The 16,094-nt window shown below is 37.7% G+C and overlaps 3 protein-coding genes across 12 annotated transcripts in view; all 3 read right to left on the bottom strand.

Annotated features, from left to right (window-relative positions):
• The window catches only part of fdxr (ferredoxin reductase), a 29,324-nt gene extending 24,395 nt beyond the window's left edge, over nucleotides 1–4,929 (bottom strand). The window contains exons 1-3 of one of the 2 annotated variants that reach the window (XM_049013298.1): nucleotides 4,798–4,929; nucleotides 4,362–4,452; nucleotides 3,864–3,961 (exon numbers count right to left, since the gene is read on the bottom strand). In XM_049013298.1, coding sequence (XP_048869255.1) covers nucleotides 3,864–3,961; nucleotides 4,362–4,440 — 177 coding nt within the window. In that variant the 5' untranslated portion in view covers nucleotides 4,441–4,452; nucleotides 4,798–4,929. The other variant, XM_049013299.1, reaches the window with a different exon arrangement.
• Nucleotides 4,930–5,423: 494 nt separating this feature from the next.
• On the bottom strand, nucleotides 5,424–8,809 carry LOC125741868 (uncharacterized). Of its 2 annotated transcripts, none has more exons than XM_049013334.1 (4): nucleotides 8,477–8,809; nucleotides 7,333–7,542; nucleotides 6,219–6,346; nucleotides 5,424–6,024 (listed from the first exon to the last, which is right to left on the bottom strand). In XM_049013334.1, the coding sequence occupies exons 1-4, from the start codon at nucleotides 8,541–8,543 to the stop codon at nucleotides 5,947–5,949; spliced, it is 483 nt and encodes a 160-aa protein (XP_048869291.1). In that variant the 5' UTR covers nucleotides 8,544–8,809; the 3' UTR covers nucleotides 5,424–5,946. The 2 variants fall into 2 exon arrangements, with proteins under 2 accessions (XP_048869291.1, XP_048869290.1); XM_049013333.1 differs by having other exon boundaries at nucleotides 7,189–7,542; nucleotides 8,477–8,663.
• A 646-nt stretch (nucleotides 8,810–9,455) lies between these two features.
• The window catches only part of LOC125741867 (uncharacterized), a 75,040-nt gene continuing 68,401 nt past the window's right edge, over nucleotides 9,456–16,094 (bottom strand). For 3 of the 8 annotated variants that reach the window (XM_049013332.1, XM_049013326.1, XM_049013330.1), the window contains exons 3-5: nucleotides 10,464–10,766; nucleotides 10,217–10,258; nucleotides 9,456–10,101 (exon numbers count right to left, since the gene is read on the bottom strand). In XM_049013332.1, coding sequence (XP_048869289.1) covers nucleotides 9,818–10,101; nucleotides 10,217–10,258; nucleotides 10,464–10,766 — 629 coding nt within the window. In that variant the 3' untranslated portion in view covers nucleotides 9,456–9,817. Of the gene's footprint in view, nucleotides 10,102–10,216; nucleotides 10,259–10,463; nucleotides 10,804–10,906; nucleotides 10,993–11,137; nucleotides 11,396–11,440; nucleotides 11,562–16,094 lie in introns of those variants that run through there. The other 5 variants (XM_049013328.1, XM_049013329.1, XM_049013325.1 and 2 more) reach the window with 4 other exon arrangements.

Raw genomic sequence — 16,094 nt, 5'->3', positions numbered from 1 at the left:
TGATTTTAATTGTTAAGAGCCATATATGGATAGAATTTCATCAAGGTCACCAACTGCAATTTCATCAATGCAAAAAAATCTCTAAAGGAAAAGAAAAACAGACGAGGTAGGCAAACAGAGCAGGCATTTGGCAAGGTTGGGGGCGGGGGGGGGGGGGGGGGGGGGGCAACGCATCTCCTCGCTCCCTTACACCTCACTCACACACACTGAAACCCACTTCTTAATTGCTATTTTACTAAGATTTTAGTGTCGTGTGGAAATGGGAGCAAAACATTACAGCTGTGCTGTTAATCCATCCCCTGGCGACACAGTAATGTCACCGGTGACTTTATGCTTTATGACACGGCGAGAGCGTGAATGCAAATAAGTGACCGATTATAGTGTTGAAGAAGGGGGGGGCGGGGGGGATGGACTTCTCCCCCCTCATTCACTACGCCTATATCAGAGTAGGCCTTTGCCCCACTGATGTTCCACTATTTCTCTCCATTATTGTTTGATGCCTATGTGAAGACATCTAACACCATCAGCTTGGCTAGGGAACAGTTGACCGCACACAGCTATGCGAGTTTTCATTATGTTTTAATGACGGAGTATGAGTGTGCTTTTAGAGCACTGGGGCCACAGTCTTGTTCCGTTTGGCCCCCTTCCGAATGCAGTAAGAGTTAGTTCCTTTTTGTTAGGAACAAAATTGCGGGAGTCGGTCTCCATCAAGAATGCATTCCAGCCTGACACACTGAAGAGATTGTAATTAAACAGATGGCTGGAAGCGGCCTAGAAATCCCCCAAACCAAGCCAAACATCTCGTGTCACTTGCTCGGCATGCTGCCACCGCAAAACAAACCAGGAACCGTAGAGAGAAAATGGTGCCAATTACTAACAATGCTGCACCCAGTATTAATCCTCTTGTAAGGCAGCAAAAAGCTTTTAAAGACCAGGATTTCCTGTCTTGATTGCCCCTGAAATATTGTCCAAACTGCATCTAGGTCATGATTATAAAAAAAAAAAAAAAAAAAACATCCGAATGAACAAAAGTCACAAAATGCATTTTTCAAATTTATTTGGACAACACTGTTTAAACAGTCACGGACAGCGCTGGGAAAACACATGAACCAGTGGGGTGATTTCTATGAAAAGGTGTAAACAGAGTAAAGTGTTCTGTTGACATTCAGGTGTGTCTTTAAGGTGCCCTTCCATAAAAACCACAATGTTTACACTAACCAAAAGACACTGCTTGTCACAATAGAGAGAGGTTGAAATGACTCGATCAAGAAAGATTTCATAAGATAATATAAGACAGATAAGAAAGTGGAGATATTGAGGCAAAAAAAAGACCTAAAGGCTTTGCTACTTTCCCTTAGAATTGTGCATCACTGGCGTACACTGAACTATAACAAAGATCCCTATTGATAGAAGAATATAAGTGTTATGAATCTGTAGGCATTTCATAAATCTGTGCCGAAGACTTCAGAATAAATAAAAAAAAAAAAAATGACCAAGTGCCGTGGAAGAAAAGACTGCAGGGTGAAGAAAACAGGGTTTGGGGCCACTGGACGTAGATGCCGTGTGATCATCAAGGGAACAATGAATTATAGACTATAATAAACTATAATATAATAATATATCAGGAAATTCTACAAAAGAATACCATTGTCAATAATCTGAAGCTCAATGGGAGACGGTCAGGGAGCTTGACAGTAAACCCTAAACAGAAAATGTGCAACAAAATGACAAAGACCATTCACACAAGGCAACCCATTCTACAAAGTTATGAGCCAAAATACCTTGAACAAGTACAGAAAATATTTGATTGACGTTACTGCTATTAACAAGATTTCCCCCTGGGATCAATAAAATTAATATAAATATAAAGGTTTGTATACTTCTTTCCCCCAAGCCTTGAACGTTAACACACAAAAAAAATGTATGTTATTTATTTCAATCAGACAGTTATGATTTATTATGAATATGGGATCATATTTTAGGAGAAATTAATATCAGATCTAGAGCTGTTGCGATTACACAATTATTTAAAAGCATCTATTAAAATTTTACTTTTACTCAATTACTTGACAATATGGCGGAAGGAAGACGGACGGGGGGTTCAAATAAAGAGCGAAAGCATCAGCGGGGTGGGAAACGTCATGTTAAAAGTGAATGAAGGTGCAGTTCAATGCAAGCATTGTAAAGCAGAACTTAAACATCAGCACAGCACAACTGCAACACAAACACATCTTAAAAGAAGATATTCAGGTTTGACAGACTCACCCAATAACTTGAGGTTGAGCATTCCGGCTCTTGGAATAACCACTTGGACTTAAATTATTTTGCTTAATTTACTTTCTTTGATTCCCGTTTGTCAAAATAAATCGGTGCTAAAATGAAGACGAGAGCTGTCCCTTAGTAGCATCATCTTGCATAATACGATAAATTATATTAATTTATAATATTAATATTTTTTTTTGTGAATGTGTTGTGAGTTTTGGGCAAAACAATACTGAAAAAGTTCACATCAAGATATATGAAGTTTTGCAATATATATAGACAAATATAACTTATCTGCCAACATAATCTGCCAAATAAGCTGGCAGTTCCGTGAGCTGTGCCAGCAGATCACTTACTTCTGCTCAATATCATCTCGATGCAATATAACATTAAATAATATTTGGCATTATTTTACTAAATAATATACAGTGGAAGACAAATGTCTTTTAGTGACGATTTCTTATTCGCTTTTCTCCTCACTTATTTTGGTTTGTTTTCGCAGAAATGTGCCACACAGTCTATGAGTGAATCCAATAGCAAGGACGAGAATAATTATGATTGGCTCGGAGGACACATGCGGATCACATGCGAAAGCAGTGGCAGTAAACATATATATATATATATATTTATTTTTTTTTTACACACACACACACACACATATATATATACATATACTAGAAAATTTTGAATAGGAGCCATAATTAAAATTGCAATGTTTTGTTTCCTATAACTAAGTAAAAATGCTTTAGGGCAACATATTGACGGTTTGAACCCAGCAGACTATCTTGGTCCTTGTGATGCGACAGCTGCATGTGCATGAAATGCCATGTCAATATTAACATCGCACATCTTGCAAGCCTATAATGTGGGCAGCACAGTGAGTAGCACCATGCAATGCTTGATTGGTTCCTGACTCGCATCAGTTGCAATGTTTATATTAAAAGAATCATCAGAATAATCGGTAGCTCACTCGATTATCTCTATAATTGATATTGACAGCCCTGATCAGATCAATGCAAAGGGCTACTAAGAAATCCTAACCAAATACTAACCAAACATTTAATCGCTAAAATACACAGAGGTTTGACAGACTCATCGAATACCATGAGGTTAGCCACAGACACATGCCATTCTGGGTCTTGGAATAACCACTTTTATTCATTATAATTTTTCATAACCATGCGAGTTTGAAATGTAAGACACATGCAGAACTTGAGTAGCTATTACTAAAAGGAGCTAAAGAAGAACAATAATTTTATTGTACTGATGGAAACATATAAAGGTGATTATAACTGGATTTCATTTGCACTCAAACTTCTCACATGATGCTGGCTAAATGGAAATGTAATCATTTGTGGCTTTGGGGCATAATCTGCTTCAACGAGTCTAAAGAAGGAAAAGGTATTAAAAGACCTCGAAGCTAATCAGTAACCAAAAGAGGTAGAAGATTGTTTCTGTCAGGGACAGTGGTGGTTCAAGGCAGCCCCTCATAACTTTTTACTGGATAATCAGTTGGAAGATAGATGGCTGGATGGTTATTCAACTACATTCTTGAAATGACAAAAAAAAAACCTGCTGAAAAATTAAGCAAAGAAACTCACCTTCAGTAGATGCTGAGCAGTATAGAAGCCTGCTGGGCCTCCACCAACAATGCATACCTTGGGGCTGGATCCAGATGGAGAGGTTAGCTTACGAACACCTACACAACAGAAAAGAACAGGGCTTACTACCAAATGCACAGCTTAGAACGTCTTAAAAAAAACTGATTTCAGTTGATGGCTGGCAGTTGATGGCAAAGTAACAATCACGATAACAGGTTGTCACACTTGTGCCTTGCAATTGTGATTAAAAGCAAAAACATGAATGAATGAATGAATGAATGAATGAATGAATGAATGGTTGGATGGATGGATGGATGGATGGACCCAACGATGTTATTCAACCATCCAGTGTCGTTTTTAGACTTTGTCACCTTACTGACAATACTAACTACTAAACAGCCGCATTAAAGTAGTCAAACATTTATCAGAAAATCACCGCTTAATAATTACTGGGTGACACAGGTCTTTCTACTCTTAGAAACTCCACCAGAAACTTACCAACGATCTGACTACTCCTAAGATACTTGCTATTTAACAGCGATTTACATCTTAAGACACATATCCTGCGTACGTTCATTTTGGTGTAATTCTGTGGGGAAAAAAAACAAATTATCTTGAGCAGGATCACATTGTTTTATAATACAGAACATACCTTCATCTAAAACATAAATTATAATACACATATTACGTAAAGTGCACATAATATATCGTTCTAATGTAAAACTTTCTACCCATCTAGCACTTAATTTCACTCTAACGTGCTAATAACCGAGACGGTGAACTATCACGTGTAATCTAAAGGCTGTAATATCCTAAAACAGACTCTCTCTTTCGTATGCCATAACTGATATGAAAAGGAGTTGTTATTTATCAATACAGGTTTAACTACGGTCATTCATGCTCACTATATAAAAAATATAACCCTTCTATTTACCGGAGTTATCCCGCGGTACGCCGTCCTGCTGCAACAAAAACCTTCACATAATGGTTCCGGGTGGCGGCTGATTTATTAGAGGTACAAGCCGGCGCTTATCTCCGCACGGAACTAAACGCTATCAGGGGTATCAGCAAAAAGCACATCTCGTACCATCAAGGACATACGGTCTGCCAAGGACGACCCTGGTGTCTGTTTGACCACATTTCAAAATTACTGACTCCCCTTAATATGTAACATACATTCATATAACTCCTACAAAAGTATATTCTGATTTTTAATTTACTTTAGAAAATGTATTTTACCTTCCAACATAGGTTTTATTTATTTTTATTTATTTTATCTTCCAACATGTGTTTTTATAAAGTTATAGATTTCTATAGATTTCCCACTGGCTGGAAGACCAGATGAGGAAAATATAATCCAAAAAGCTCAGAACTAGTAAGACAATCATAAATCAATAATAAAGAGATTACTATCTACATTTAACAATCATTACACAAAAAGTATTATAATTTTTTTTTTTGCTGTCAGGTTTTTAAAAAGGCAATAAGATGGATGGATGGATGGATGGATGGATGGATGGATTATTTGAATTTCAAAGAACAGTCAGGCAACAAGAAGCCTTAAATTGAAAAGGAAAGATATTTTAATTCTTGGATGTGTAAACATAAAAATACAACATTCAGAAATAAACAAATGAGCATTCTTTGGTAACATATCGCAGCAAGATTAAACAAGAATTGCTTCCAGAACTTATATTTGACAATACAATTTTAAATAAAGTTCCATTATAATTTAAAGGTTCACAAAGATTCTCCATAACTGAAAATAGATACTTTTGGACATTTCTATGATGCATATTTAAAATTGTATTGCCAAATAAAGGTTTTAGAAATTGACACACATTAGCTGTTTTGTTAATGCCCACGATTGCTTGCTGATATAAAATTAACATATTCTGCATTAAACACAATAAGATACACAATATATTTCTTTAATAAGTGCACTAGAAGACACACGGCCATACAGTATATGCAGGTAAAGGCAGAGACACACGTACACCAGTATGTAGGGCTGCACATCAAGAAAGACGAGTTTTTTTTTTGGCCTGACGTGAAGATGGCCTCTTCCGTCACTTTGGAATCACTATAAAAGTGATGCACTGTGCCGAGGGCAAATGCAGAATTGATTGTGGCTCCTCTTTGGGCTGTATGTTCTTTTAGTCTGTAAGGACACATGACACAGAGAAGGTCACACCAACTCACACTGGAAGGCTGGGCCCACCAAAGAGAGAATGAGAGAAAAAGCATTTTTATACATTTTCCAAAAAACGAACACTTTAAGTATATGTTTTATGTACATGTTTCTGCACCATCCTCGCCATGCATAAAGAACCTTAAAACCTTCCAACGACTCACCCGCGTGCAGCACCACAACATTACGCCAATGAGGACACAAACTATGATGACGAGCCCAGTGAAACCCAGTAAGATTAGGATGCGATACATGGTGACATTTCTTTTGCAGTCTTCCTTAGGATCCCTCTCTGTATAGATGGATAGAAAGACAGAACCTCAACATTAAATAAGGAAAACAGATACTGCAAACAGTATTTGCCATCAGTTATGACAGCTTAGGTGTGTTAATATCCAGTAATTTGTTAAAGTCATTTGCTAGTTAACAAATCCCTCTTGGTTTGTTGTCAGATTTGGCCTAATATGACCAACATGTACCACATTTTGGTGACACGTTACTTGAGTGGGGACAAGTAACTTAGTAACAGTTACTACTCAGATACTAATCATGAACAAATATAGTAACTGCATGAAATACATGAACTGTCATGATTTATTCATGATGAATGAACATGGGATCAGTATGTAATAGAATTTCCGGGTAATTAATACTTTAAGTTAGAGTGTACTGCTGGGTTACTTGTGCCTCCTCATGTAAAGTATTACTGAAGCTTTTGTACAAAGCAACATACAATTGGGAAAGCAGGACAAGCCAGTCACTGGAACGATTGGGGTTGCCCAGGAAATCAAGGGATGAAATCACACTGTTGATTTGGGATTTGAACTGACAACATTCTGATGATGAGTATAGCATCCTGGTCCACACACCAACCCAATCAGCATGTGAGCAAATTCTACACTTCAGAAAATAAACAATATTGTGGCTGCTGCATCTTGCTAGATAGTTTTTGACATTTATCTGTGACGGCAGTTCAGAAATGTTTGTTTGCAGCAAGAGAGTTTTTAAAGCAGTCTGCAGCTTCTGCAGATCTCAGTTGAACTACAAGGCTTATGGAGCTGAATATGACATTATTCTAAACATTGTACATGAACGTTTGAAGGCTTAATGTGTCTGATCCCCTTCCCCATGTACCTCTGACAATAATAATTGTGTCTTCGCTTTGGTAGGTCACAGCATCCATTTTTTGGGTGTTTATCTGTGTCCAGTTGCAGTAATAGCTGTCTGAGTCTTCAACAGTAAGCTGTGACAGATGGAAGGTAAAATCACAGCACTGGCCTGTCACGGAGTGTCTGTGTTGGTACATTTTATTTATGTTTATCTTCATGTTGCTCAGAGACACGTAGATTATGTCCGTGTTGCCGTAGAAGCGTCTTTTCAGGTAGAGGCCAACCAGGTTGTGCATTGTGGAGTAACATCTTATATTGGCAGTTGAATTGACCTTCATCAATGAAATTGCTTTTGGACTCTGTAAGACCAAATTCTGTTCTATGAGGAGAAGAAGATGGAGTTACAAATGAAACATGTTGTACAATCCACCAGTATCGTAACATCATGTGGTAAGATATATATATATATATATATATATATATTATTTAAAAAAAAAAAAAAAAAATATATATATATATATATATATATATATATATATTATTTTAAAAAAATATATATATATATCCATCCATCCATCCATTTTCCAAACCGCTTATCCAATTGGGTCGCGGGGGTTCCGGAGCCTATCCCGGAAGCAATGGGCACGAGGCAGGGAACAACCCAGAATGGGGGGCCAGCCCATCGCAGGGCACACTCACACACCATTCACTCACACATGCACACCTATGGGCAATTTAGCAACTCCAATTAGCCTCAGCATGTTTTTGGACTGTGGGGGGAAACCGGAGCACCCAGAGGAAACCCCACGACGACATGGGGAGAACATGCAAACTCCACACACATGTGACCCAGGCGGAGACTCGAACCCGGGTCCCAGAGGTGTGAGGCAACAGTGCTAACCACTGCACCACCATGCCGCCCCCAAAAAGAAAAAAAATAAAAAAATAAAAAAAATTATGTATATATATATATATATATATATATATATATATATATATATATATATATATATATATATATATATATATATAAATAAAAGCTTCTCTCTTTTTTTGCTATTTAAGCTTTCATTTCCTGTTTTGGGACAGCAGAAGATTAATTTAAATATATGCATTCATAATACCTTACAAATATTTTATATAATATAATTAATTTACTGTTAATTATATTTTAATTAATTTCAGATCTATATACAATAGGCAGTTGTCTAAAACTTGTTGAAATGACTACAGAGCATTCGGTTTTTCCCAGTTCAGTTTCTCTTTGATTAGACGTCATTGGGCTGTAAAGATGTGATTTCTTCATCACTTACCTGACCAGGAACAGACGGCTTGAATAGAGAAGAAGCCTAAGAGGTAAATCCAGTGGAGGGACTCCATTGTCTGCCCACCCACTGATAATGCAGACGAGGGCTGCTGATTATAAATGGCACAAAAGGAGGCAGAGACAAGCAGACCTGCTGCTCTTTAACAGGAAGTGTGGTTTTGCTTTTTTTTTTTAATCTCTGCTTTAGGCTTCTTCTACTCCTTTCTAGCTCTGTGTTTCACATGGAAACGCTGAGCATGCATTGACGAATGTGTGCCTACTGACCTCACTGCAAAGCAAAACATGGTCTAAACAGCTCCTCTGTTCCTGAGCTAACTCAGCTAGACAGGTCACCTTTCCTACCACAATCACGCTACTGAGATCTATCCTGAGTTGCACTACATCTGTTTTTGCACACTGATGTTGTATTATTCTTGTTGTTTTGCACTATTACATAGTGATTATTTTCTATCAATCCTGCACCTTACTGTTGTTGCATCACATCTGGATTGTTGTATTATATCTGTGTATTGTTACTGTCCAACATGTCTTGTTGTGCATCAAACCACACCCAGTTCCTGTATGTTCTGCATACTGACAGGACGGGGTTCTGAGTTCAGAGTTAATTATAAATTCAGATATGTAAAGTAATATATGATGTGGATCAGACTGTTTGAAAGGAATTGTACCTTGTTCTATTAAGTTATGTACCTGTCATTAATCAAATGATTTAAGCAAGCCAATTAACAAAAAAAAAAGATTTTTTTTCCTGATCTGAGTATTGGTTACTAATTATATTGTAAACTGTTTTTAATTGCTATATCTATTTTCAAGGATGTTAACGACTGGATACATTACACTTTGACCATTTATGAGCTTGTTGATTCTTAAGAGCACCTAACTGATCTAACAAATGCCCTTAAATTGCCATGTGAAGAATATGTGAACTTAGGACTCCCAGAGTTTGAAAATCACAGGTACAGTCATCCTTGTGAAGACCTTATTTTATTCAATCGCTATTTACAGTTGATTAACATATTAATACATTTGTATGAGTAAGACACATAGCTTTGGTTTAATATTTTACATTATTATCAATCAACCAATCAATCAATAGATCAATCATTTATCCATTAATCCATCCATCGATCCATCCATCAAGCCATCATCCATGAGAGGATTGCAGTAAGCTTGGAGACCCAGTGCAAACAGTAAGTAATGCTGAAAACTCTGTACAGGTATAAAATGATCAGCAGTCCTCATGGTGTGATTCACTGGAAAAAGTCCGTGTTTAGTTGTAAGAAAATAAAATTTACACTGCAAGTCATGCTTCACTGGAGTGTATCTCTCAATCATAGGAGTCTGTGCCCTTATTTGTGTGTAATAGTCCTTCTTCAGCCGTGCGCTCAGTGCAATTTGCTACGGGGTAGTTTTCCACTGGCAAATTGCCTTTGGATTGGCCTTTTTCTGATGTGGTGCATGAAAATGGAATGTTCTTCCTCTTCCATAAGACAAGTATCCCCAACACAAGGACAGCTGTGAGAATCACAACCACGGGCAGAACTGGACTGTGTCTCGGTTTTTCTGTCTCCTCTTGTTTTAAGGGATTTGTCTCAGCTTTTGTTTTGAATTCTGAAAAAAGAGACAGAGTCCGTATAACGATTGCTTAGCATTGATGAAATATTTGTCATTTTAATTGAAAAATAATTCAGTGACAAAGCTAATAATAAAAATCAGTGTTTCTCACCATTATTCGGTTCTTTCTGTACCGGGGAAGTAGTTGTCAGATCTGTGGGAGTAAGGAAACAGTTTTTTAATCTTCCATCCATCCATCCATCCATTCATCCATAACCACATTCGGCATGTAGCCCATCCCAGAAATCCCATTGCCTGACACTCTTGACAGGAATAATAGACCAGCAATATAATTCAATAATGTTCAAAATTTTTAATATTATTTTGCTAAGTGTACATGAATGTATGATAATATTTACCTGGAATCTCCAAATGGACAGAACCCGTAAGAGTGTCACAATCACTAATTACAGAATAGTTATATTCCCCGCTGTCTTCCTTTGTAATGTCGTTTATCTGGAGAGAAATGTCCTGGGAGCTGTTATTCCATGGCTGCCTGAATCCAATGCGATTCGTACGTGTGTAACTGGACCCATTGTATAGTGCAAGTGCTGATTGATTCTTAGTCCACTTCAGAAAACGGATCTTTACATCTTTACATAGTAAGTGGCAGTCCAAAACTGCAGTTCTGCTGTCAACCGAAGTCTTACACTTCAGCTTATCTGAAAAATTAAACATAATAAACATACAGTAAAAAAACTCCTATATATATATATATAGGAAAATATAATCAATTAACACTTAAATAGTTTACTCAAATTTGGATTTGGGGAGTAAATTGGAGAGTGTAAGACAGACATACCGGCGATGATCGATCTGAGGCCAAACACAGCAAAAACAAAAAGGCATAGATGTGACACCATCTTCTTAGGCGATGCTTCTATATTCCTGAAAAGAATTAGAAAAATACTCATTTAATGAAGTTATTTTCTTCTTTCAGCATATATTAATACATTAAAATCAATTAACCTGCAAAACGATGCAAGTTTTTCTAGTAAGTACTAGTCAATCATATATGAAAAACTCAAATCACCTCTTTGGTATGAATGTTCCTCAGATAAAGCAGATTATTTCTATGTAAAGCAGCTTGCAAAGTTGTTACATTATGATGCTGCCAGTATGGCAGCATTTGCCACATTTCTTCATGCTAATTTATGCAAGAATATTCTAGTAATCACCAATTTAATAACTATTGTGTCAAAGACAACAAAATCCTATGGATCTGAACAGCTGCCCTGACCATGATCTCAGTTTACACAGCACTCTATCACTGCCTGTGTTTTTCCTGTTCTCTAAAACTCCCGAGTAAATAAATAGGAGAGGAATACAGACTTACAGTTGGATGCCTGCGCGCTGCTAGTGGCTCTCTGAGGGAGAAATGGGTTGCAAGCTGACCTTGAATAATAAAAGAGGGAGGAGAAATACTTTCACTTTCATTCTGACTGTATTATGTCAACACACTCTTCTTAAAGCCATGCCGATTCCATATATGATTAGTAAGCTTAGGCAAGAAGAAGGGAGCAGGTTGTATGCAATGCGAGTGTATTGCAGGCTACACATCCACTTTTCAACAAATCATTTAAACTCAGATGGAAATCAAGTGAAGTTCTGAAAATGTTTCTGAAATTCTGGCATAATGTTCATTAATAGGAACAAAACTCTTCAGAAACAAACAATGCTTTTGATTATTTTTTTTCAAAGTCAAGGAAAACTTTAAAATGTAGAAGATAAAGAGAATTACAGTGTATATGTGAGCAACAACAATATATTATGTTGTCATGTTTTACCGCCATCATGTTGTGGCCATTAACACCCTCTAGTGGTGAGTGTAGTTCTAGAATTTCTATTTTATGTTTTATTCTGAACACAAGCGAGGTTTAAACTTTAAATTATTCTATTTGGATCCCGCTTCATGCCATACGCCTGAATTTCATCACACTTTACACTACCTGGTGCTTTCGATCATAAACATTTAGAACTGCTGCTTATTTATATATTCAAAAAGCAAAGACAAGAATAGATCATAATTTCAATTCGGTACCTCTTCTTACTCCACAACCGTGTCTCATGTTAATCAGCAGGGAAACAGCAGAAAAAATTTTAATGAAAAGGTGCAATAGTAGGGCTACTTATTGGTCGCTATCATTTTTATGAATTGTATTAAATTTCCACCCTCCCTCTCAGACTGCCCACGGCCATTCAGGCAGCCTGGCAGTGGAGCAGCGGGAGTTTTGTTTAAAATATATAATTAAGCACAACAAACACGATCATTAGAAGCAGTGAAGATTTCAGGCCTTTCTCCTCAGGCAAATAGAATTTAATTACATTTAATGAAAGCAGCCTTTCTATCACACTTGGCCAGGAAAATGCATCATCAATCAACACACAACCATTAAGTAAATAAGGCAGACATCTTTATACGCAACAGAAAACAATGCTATACAAGTCATATGAAGTGTAAACTGGAAGCGGGGGGGCATGTACTGTAGATACCAGTGTTAAATGTGAATGCCAGCCGACCTCCCCAGGACCGAAAAACTAGGTGTTTAAGAATTTGGATTGATTTATTTGGCATATATTTTGACCCAATGAAATATACTCATCATACTTAAACACGGGGCGGCATGGTGGTGCAGTGGTTAGCACTGTTGCCTCACACCTCTGGGAACTGGGTTCGAGTCTCCGCCTGGGTCACATGTGTGTGGAGTTTGCATGTTCTCCCCATGTCGTCGTGAGGTTTCCTCCAGGTACTCCGGGTTCCCCCCACAGTCCAAAGACATGCTGAGGCTGTGTGAGTGTGCCCTGCGATGGGCTGGCCCCCCATCCTTGATTGTTCCCTGCCTCATGCCCCTTGCTTCTAGGATAGGCTCCAGACCCCCCAGTAGGATAAGTGGTTTGGAAAATGGATGGATGGATATTTAAACACTGAAAAATAAGCCTTCATCAATACAGATCAATCTGCCAATTTTTACTCTGTCTTGAATCAGTCTAGGACTAGAATGTCTTTGGTTTGGACTCATAATTTTAGAGCAAGATGCAAGTGATATTCCATCTTATTTCTCATACTCCTCCCACAATAACGACGTGCATTAATAAAATACTGTAGTGAGGGATTGGGGGGGCACTTGCTCTCTGGTAATTGATGAGTCGTAACTGTAAAAGGACGAGGTATGGGAGGTATTTTATGCAAAAAATAGAATGATAATGATAAAATGAAAATACACTCTCCAAAGTTTACTTTTCAAAGTCTATACACAAAAATCCTGCAAAAATGAAAATTGAAATGAAATGGCACAATTCGCATTATAATTTTCCACTCATGCATGAGTCATTTGAGAAAAAAATAAAAAATAAAATTAAAAAGCCTTTTTGTCTTTTCATTTTGTAACTTGACTTTTTATGTCCTACTTTGCTTTTACATTTTCAAGTTGACAACATGCAAATATGTGTTAATTGGAGCGGGCAGTGGGCGGAGCTATGGATCACATTGCGGTTGTTGAATTCAGTGTCGTTATGTTTCTTGTACATGGTGATCCGTGTCCCCCAAACTAATGGCAAAGTCACATGCGGTTTAACTTAGCTACTTATTTGCAGCTTCCGATTCATGTAGCTTCTTATTCGCAGCTTTACTAGAAGGGAAGGTTTGCGCGACACATGCTGCAGTTTTTACGTAAGAGATCTTGGAAATACAAAATAACGCATGAATAAACGGTTTAAGCTCTGACACTTGTAGTTATCGCGTGAATTCATATAAGAATTTCACAAGTCTCCCTGTAATGAAAATAGTGGAATTACCCAGGCATAGTGTGATATTTCTTTCATAACGTTAAACCGGTCGCGTGACACTTTAAGCAAGTGTACAGACTGATTTGAATGAGCTACATTTCCAAATGGAATGTGGAGGACATATTCATCTTGGGAAGGGCAAATATGAAATACACAGAACACAGCAGGCACGTACACCACTGTAAGGACACTGAAATTAGCCTGGGCTGCATAGATTAAACCAGCGAGGACGCTAACTACTGTATGATGAGTAGCCCAGTGAAGCCCAGTAAGAATAGGATGCGATACACGGTGATCTTTCTTTTGCAGTCTTCCTTAGGATCCCTCTCTGTATAGATGGATAGAGAGACAGGACCTCAGCATTAAATAAGGAAAACAGATTTGCCATCAGTTATGGTAGCTTAGGTGTGTTCATTTCCAGTAATTTGCTATAATCATCTGTTAGTTGTTTGTTATAATCCGTCTTCATTGGCTGAAGTCAGATTTGGCCTAATATGACCAACATGTACCACACAGCAATCTTTTTAGCAGACACTTTGGTGACACGTTACTTGACAGGGGACAAGTAACTTAGTAATTCAGTTACTACTCAGGTACTAATCCATCCATCCATCCATCCATCCATCCATCCATCCATCCATCCATCCATCCATCCATCCATCCTTTTCCAAACCGCTTATCTTACTGGGGGGTCCAGAGCCTATCCCAGAAGCAATGGGCATGGGAGGATTGCAGTAAGCTTGGAGACCCAGTGCAAACAGTAAGTAATGCTGAAAACTCTGTACAGGTATAAAATGATCAGTAGTCCTCATGGTGTGATTCACTGGAAAAAGTCCATCTTTAGGTGCAAGAAAATAATGCTGTTAACAAAGCTTAAATAGCAAAAAAAGAGAGAGAAGCATTTATCTGGCATCTTATCACATGATGTTATGATACTGGTGGATTGTACAACATGTTTCTGGTTGGTCTCCACCGGAAAAAATGCTTCTACGTGTCTCTGTGCAACCTGAAGACAAACATAAATAAAATGTACCAAGACAGACACTCCCTGTCGGGAGCTCAGATCTGGACAGCAGGGCCTATTAGTGGTCCCTCGTACCCAACTGAAAACTTGTGGCGATTGTGCATTTCAGACAGCGGCACCTTGGCTCTGGAACATCTTGCATATGGCTTGCGCACTGCTGTTTAAGTAGACTGTTTTAAAAAACAGCTCAAAAACTTTCTTTTTAGACAGACTTTTACTCTGAGCTGAATAATCTTTGTTTTATCTTTGTGTTTTGTATTTATGAAATGTTTTATGTATTTGTTTGCTGTTTATGTACTGTTTTATACTTTATCTCTCTAGTATTGTATTCTCTCCACTGTTTTACTTTGTTTTACTACTGTAAAGTGCTTTATTGAGATAAGTGCTTTATAAGTAAATTACTTACTTACTTAAATTAATTTCAGATCTATAGACAATAGGCAGTTGTCTAAAACTTGTTGAAATGACTACAGAGCATTCGGTTTTTCCCAGTTGAGTTTTTCTTTGATTAGATGTCATTGGGCTGTAAAGATGTGATTTCTTCATCACTTACCTGACCAGGAACAGACGGCTTGAATAGAGAAGAAGCCTAAGCTGATTTTAAATGGGACAAAATCAAACAGTTTAATCTCTGCTTTAGGCTTCTTCTACTCCTTTCTAGCTCTGTGTTTCACATGGAAACGCTGAGCATGCATTGACGAATGTGTGCCTACTGACCTCACTGCAAAGCAAAACATGGTCTAAACAGCTCCTCTGTTCCTGAGCTAACTCAGCTAGACAGGTCACCTTTCCTACCACAATCACGCTACTGAGATCTATCCTGAGTTGCACTACATCTGTTTTTGCACACTGATGTTGTATTATTCTTGTTGTTTTGCACTATTACATAGTGATTATTTTCTATCAATCCTGCACCTTACTGTTGTTGCATCACATCTGGATTGTTGTATTATATCTGTGTATTGTTACTGTCCAACATGTCTTGTTGTGCATCAAACCACACCCAGTTCCTGTATGTTCTGCATACTGACAGGACGGGGTTCTGAGTTCAGAGTTAATTATAAATTCAGATATGTAAAGTAATATATGATGTGGATCAGACTGTTTGAAAGGAATTGTACCTTGTTCTATTAAGTTATGTACCTGTCATTAATCAAATGATTTAAGCAAGCCAATTAAC

The sequence above is a fragment of the Brienomyrus brachyistius genome, chromosome 5, assembly GCF_023856365.1.
Source record: "Brienomyrus brachyistius isolate T26 chromosome 5, BBRACH_0.4, whole genome shotgun sequence".
NCBI classification, from domain to species: Eukaryota; Metazoa; Chordata; class Actinopteri; order Osteoglossiformes; family Mormyridae; genus Brienomyrus; species Brienomyrus brachyistius.
Note: the sequence above shows the minus strand (reverse complement) of the source record. Positions and strands in the feature narration are given on the sequence as shown.

What these genes read in the sequence shown, in the direction of transcription:
- LOC125741868 (XM_049013333.1), bottom strand. Translation starts at nt 8,543, where the DNA reads ATGGAGTCCCTCCACTGGATTTACCTCTTAGGCTTCTTCTCTATTCAA. An exon ending in AGCCGTCTGTTCCTGGTCAG is followed by an intron (nt 7,543 to 8,476) that starts GTAAGTGATGAA and finishes TTCTCCTCATAG; the next exon opens with AACAGAATTTGGTCTTACAG. An exon ending in TGTTGTGGTGCTGCACGCGG is followed by an intron (nt 6,025 to 6,218) that starts GTGAGTCGTTGG and finishes GTGTCCTTACAG; the next exon opens with ACTAAAAGAACATACAGCCC.